Genomic DNA, 5,952 nt, shown 5'->3' with positions numbered 1-5,952 from the left:
CTCCTCCAGGTCTCCAATGGTGAAAAATCGAGAATGTGGCTAATAGATCTGATCCCCCAAGGTTATGGTGTGCCAAATGACCAAAATACCGAAACTCGGAAGTTGCGCGGGTACCTGCGCGACGAAAATTCCACTTGTGCAAGTGCTGCTGGAATGCAATTGGCTCATTTTTCCTCCACTAACCATTCCATTACCAAAGATTCCTTTGGTCCCCTCCATATGCCACATGATTTAAATTAACCAATCATCTTTTAGCTTCAAATGTGGATGCTCCAAGCCCAAATTAAAAGTCCAAGATCCATCTTCACAAGCCCACTTCATCCAAGCCTTTAGTTTTTTAAGCCTAATTCTTCTTTGGTGGATCCGCCAAGCCCAATAATGCATCGGAAAGCCTACTAAGCCCAACTCCAATCAAATTGCAACCGCACTGAGCTCCAAAATCCTGCAAAATTCCTCATGCAAAATAAAAAGTCCCTGATACGATCCATGATAAAGAAAATAAAGAATATACAATGCAATATTAATAAAAAGAGCTAAAAATCTAAAATAAATTAAAAAAAATAAGGAAATAAAATAAACTATCAAATCACCCCAAGCTTAAACCTAACTTGTCCTCAAGTTAGAATAAGACTAAAATGAGCTCGGGGTAGGCTAAACTAAAAACGAAAAAGAATGATACCATAGAACTTGGTCAACATCAGTCAACATGGTCAGAATCAGTCTTTCATGGACCCTACGCATCTTCAAAATGTTCCCCGCTTTAGATCCATAAACCACATTCTTAACCACTTGATGGGCGAATAGATCACAGCTAGATATAGTCGCGGTGTGCAAGACAAAGGAAACAAAGATGCGCCCAGTAGGGGCACTTTAAACCACCAATGCAGACCATAATGCATGAAGGAAATGCGTCTCTTCACACATGATGATTCCTACATTTGTTAGGCTAAAGTGTTTAATACGAAATAGGGTTTTGCAGCACGGCCTCCGGGCAAACATCCAATTTCAAAGGCTTCTCCCTTGTACTATCCTTTACACTCTACCGTCTCATCGTCATGACCTTTTCTCACCAAAAATCAAAAATAAAATAAAATTCTACGTAAGCTAAACCTAAACCTAACAACTTAAATCTTCAATCTTGAACTTCTGTTATTTGGATTTTAGCCTCTTTGTTGTTTGATATTCAGTCTTTTCTCGTTTTTTTTTTGGGAAAATAGAGAGAGAGGAGCCTTGAACTTGGATTCTTTTTCTTCTTTTTGTGTTTCTCTTTTTTATTCATTTTTCTTCTTTGTTTTTGTTGCTTTTCTTTAATCTTCTTCATTGTTTCTTTTTGTCTTCGCTTTTCCAATTTCTTCATTTTTTTGTGTTTTTTTCTTGGAAGGTCTAAAGAATTTCTCCATGTAACGTAGGACTCCAATAGTGAAAATGGAGTAATAGATAAAGGCTAACATGAACACCTAATGATCATTGACAATGTGTCAAGATCTACTAAAAGGGTGGGGTATGACTCAAAAATGGGTGTTACCGAAAAAACTTGGTCCCAAAAGATGTGAATTGGGGACCCACTTCAAAGTTCATCAAGCACCCCAATGCAAGGTGTGATAAAAAAGATCTATCTAACTATCTAATTTAGACCCCTAGAAAAATGATGACCTATATTAAAAAGGTGGTGAGAATCTAAGTAAGGCTCGGACGAGACTCGGGAGTACTAAGGGGTATTCCCCCCAAAATCAAGATGCGGGTCTTCAATATCTTCAATGTCTTCAAAATACCTTACCGTGTTAATCTTTGCTCGCACACATCAGTTTGACCAATCACATCCCTCCGCACCTAGGCCCAATCAAGCTGCCTGCATCTGATCCCCACACAAGCGGTCTCAAACTGGTCCGTGAGGCTTAAAGTGTGTCCCATTTATCAAATACAAAGAATTCCATATCAAGACCCGGGACCAATCTATGATTCAATACTTATAACTCGGCGCTATGGTACCTGTAGGGATGATAAGACAAGAGAGAACAAAAATGCATGAACTTAAATTAGAATGCATCTAAAAAGTATGAAAATTAGAAAAGTAAGAAACAAAATATGTAATATTTTTGAAATTTTTATGAATGACCTAAATGACTTACTCTAAATGCAACTTATATACAACCTAGATGCAATAAAAAAACTAAAGAGTAAATTACACGAATGGTCCCTATGGTTTGGGGTAACTTGCACGTTTGGTCCCTAACTTATTTTTTTAACTCGGAAAGTCCCTACTGTTTGCTTTTATTACGTGTTTGGTCCCTACTTTTTGTTTTTGTTACGCGCTTGGTCCCTGTCTTACCTAAAAATACTATTATTTAAATAGGAAAAAATAGTGGAGTAGGTAAGGTAAGGTGAGGGGGTGGGGTGGGTTGGGGGTGTGTTTATCTAAATAAATTAAAAAATCATGGGCAAAATAGTCTTTTTAGCTAAAACAAGGACCAAACGTGTAACAAAAACAAACAGTAGAGACCTTCCGAGTTAAAAAAATAAGTTAGGGACCAAACACGCAAATTACCCTAAACCATAGGGACCATTCTTGTAACTTAATCAAAAATAACAGATAAAGAATACCTCACCCCAAGCTTAAAATTAAGCATTGTCGTCAATGCTTAGGATGAGAGTAAGGAAGGATCATATCAGGATCAAGGTGGAGGAGGCCCACGAGGACGGTATGGAAGCAACACATGGGTCGCATAATGATGCTTGGATGAAGTTCTTGGCTGCCTAAATACACATGGATGAAAGCTTGGTCGCACAAAGGAAGCATATGAAATGGCTCGAAATTTTCTTATGAAGTGACATATTTGTGCGGGTACCCTCGCAAACTTTACGTGGGTGATGGTTGGGTCGCGCAAATAAAGAATTAGCATCATTGGTTTTGCAAAGAAGAGGAAGGATTTAGTCTTGGCCGCGCGATAATCTGCGAGGGTGGAAGGCAGTCGCGCTAGTAGGTTGCAAGGGTGGCAGTCGGTCGCGCAAAGATTTGCGCGGGTGAGGAACCGGCCGCGCGCAGCAATCAGATGGCATCGCATGTGGGGGGTAATTTAGAACTCGGAATCTGCGTGGGTACCCGCGCTAATTGCAGATTTTTGGCATTATTTTCAAATTTTACCAAGATCATTGCTAGGATTCAATATGCTTTTTTTGACCAACTTCAAGCTTAGAAACACCCAAAACATCAAGTTGAGATTATTTATTTACAATGCATTTATTTAACGTCTTTACCAAGACATAGTCCCACCTCCGTCAATCTTTGTAAATCGGAGTTTCCAATGTGATGTTGTCTAATTCTCCCATGTCAAAGCCTTCATAAAATGGTTTCAAGCAATGCCCATTAACTTTAAATATTTGATTTGTTTCCAAACTCTTAATTTCAACTGCACCGTGTTCAAACACTTTTATGACAATAAAAGGTCCGTGCCATCGAGATCGCAATTTTCCCAGGAATATCTTTAAGTGTGAATGATAAAGAAGAACTTCTTGACCTGGAATAAAGTGTTTTTGGGTTATGTGTTGGTCATGAAATGCCTTTTTCTTCTCTTTGCACCTTTTGAACCTTTTAATTATCTTCTTCTTGATCACTTCCATCATTGGATGATTCAATCTTCTTTGAGCTTCCCTCTTAGGCTTACAATCATCTTCCATGAGTATCTTGTTTGTGCATACATTAGGGCTTATTTTGTTTGTTGTCTCAATCACATCAACCCGATACAACGGAGAAATGTTAGTAGGGTACCTCATTGCTTCAAAGATGTTAAAGTGAATGGTTTCTCCATCAAACTACATAGTTATATTTCCTTTATGGGCATCAATGATTGTGTGAGCGGTATGCATGAAAGGTCATCCAAAGAGGATCATAGATGATTTGGAAGGAGTCTTCTCTTCAAGATCAATGACATAAAAATCCGCCGGAAAAACAAGTTGATTAACTTGTATTAATACATCCTCCAACACTCCTCTTGGAGACACACTTGACTTGTCTCCTAATTGAATGATTACTCTAGTTTCTTCCAAAGGTCCGACATTGAGAGAGAATATGGCATCACATTGACCGAGGCTCCAAGATCTAACATGGCACTTTCGACATGCAAATCACCAATGGTACAAGGGATAGCAAATATTCTCGGATCCTTGCATTTGGGAGGTAACTTCTTTTGGATAACCGCAGACATATTTGCATTGACTTGAATCTTTTCATTTGCCTTGAATTTTCTCTTCTTGGTGCATAAATTCTTGAGGAATTTTGCATAACTTGGAGTTTGCTTAATAGCATTAAATGGTGGAATGTTGATTTGGACCTTGCGGAAAGTTTCAAATAATTCATTTTCTTCCTCTATCTTCTTGGAAAAGGCTAACTGGGAAGGGAAGGGTGGTGGTATGACCAATGGCTTGATAGACTTATTGGAATATTCGGGTTGCTCAATATTTGGAACAACCGGTTCCTTTGGAGGAACTACCACTTTCGAATGTTCCACAACAGTAACCTCATCTTCTTCTTCTCTTGAAACTCTTTTGAGGTTGCTTTCTCCAAGTGTTTTCCCACTTTTCATGGTGATTGCACTCACATTGGGATTCTTCTCGGTTTGAGATGGAAGTCTACCCTTTTGTTCTATCTTGTTGAGAGCAGTGGCTAAGTCTCCAATTTGCGCTTGAATGTTGGAGAATGTGTTCTTGGTCTCTTGTTGAAATTGGGTTTGGCTTTGAGCAAGAGAAGTAACGAGTTCTTGAAGACTCATTTGATGGTTACCACTTGATTGGCCTTGTTGATGTTGTTTTTGGTAATGTGGAGGTGGATGAGATGTTTGGGTGTATGGAGGTTTTTGTGATGGGTATTGAGAAAATTGGGGTCTCATCAAGATGTTTTGTGGGTTTTGATTTGGTGGGTATGGGTTGTTTGAGTTATGCCTCCAATTTGGGTTGTAGTTATTTTGAAAGCCCATGGGTCTTGGTTGTTGATATCCTCCCATTGCATTAACATCCTCCGGTTCACTACCAAGTGAGGGACACTTATCTGTATAATGCCCTGTCATTGCGCAAATACCACACACCATCAATTGTTGACCACTTCCTACCACCATTTGACTTAACACATTAGTCAGATCCAAGAGCTTTGATTCCAAGTTTTGGGTGTTGCTAACTTCACCAACCACTTGTGGAGAATTTCTCTTCATTTCATTGCGAGTTCCAAAGTTCCTTTGATTTTGAGAAATGGTTCCAAAAAGTGATCTTATCTCTTGAGGTGTCTTGTTGAAGATGTCACCACCGCTTGAAGCATCAATCATCCTCTGATCTTTTTCATTCATACCCTCATAAAATTGTTGAAGAAGTAGTTGTTCGGGTATGTTGTGTTGAGGGCAATTTGTACACAAATTGTTGAATCGCTCCCAAAAATCATGAAAAGTCTCATTCTCCCCTTGACGAATCCCCAAAATGTCACTTCTTTGGCTTGATATCCGGGATGTGGGATATAACTTGCTATTGAAGGCCTTGAGTAACTCTTCCCATGTGTGAATAGTTCCCGGTGGCAAGTTGAATAACCACTCTCTAGCTTTGTCTTCCAAGGTGAGCGGGAAGGCGGTTAACTTGAAATCATCCAATGTAACATGTTCGGGAAACATGCTAACACATATCATATGAAAGGAGTTCAAATGCTTTCGAGGATCTTCTCTATCCAAACCATGGAGCTTGGTAAGTTGATGTATGAAACTTGACTTTAATTCAATTCCTCGGCGATTTGTGGGATAAATAATAGCAAGAGGTGTATGAGTAACATCCGTCTCCATCATTTGTCGAAATGTCAACTCTTGAGGAGGATTGGGTGGATTGGGGTAATTGGGATTTTGTTGCAAGTAATTAGGTGGGTATGGGTATTGGTTGTGATTGTACATTGGTGGTGAATAAGGTTGGTAGTTAGGATATTGG

General features: G+C 39.2%; 1 protein-coding gene across 1 annotated transcript; it reads right to left on the bottom strand.

The window, feature by feature from the left end:
- Positions 1 to 4,025: 4,025 nt before the first annotated feature.
- LOC145050703 (uncharacterized) lies at positions 4,026 to 5,333 on the bottom strand. Its single transcript, XM_078998911.1, has one exon. It carries the CDS (start codon positions 5,331 to 5,333, stop codon positions 4,026 to 4,028), a length of 1,308 nt encoding a protein of 435 aa, XP_078855037.1.
- Between the last annotated feature and the right edge of the window lie 619 nt (positions 5,334 to 5,952).

Source organism: Lactuca serriola, chromosome 5 (genome assembly GCF_051521515.1).
Source record: "Lactuca serriola cultivar US96UC23 chromosome 5, Lser_US96UC23_V15, whole genome shotgun sequence".
Lineage (NCBI taxonomy): Eukaryota > Viridiplantae > Streptophyta > Magnoliopsida > Asterales > Asteraceae > Lactuca > Lactuca serriola.
Note: the sequence above shows the minus strand (reverse complement) of the source record. Positions and strands in the feature narration are given on the sequence as shown.

Coding starts and splice junctions, on each gene's coding strand:
- LOC145050703 (XM_078998911.1), bottom strand. CDS start 5,333: ATGAATGAAAAAGATCAGAGGATGATTGATGCTTCAAGCGGTGGTGAC.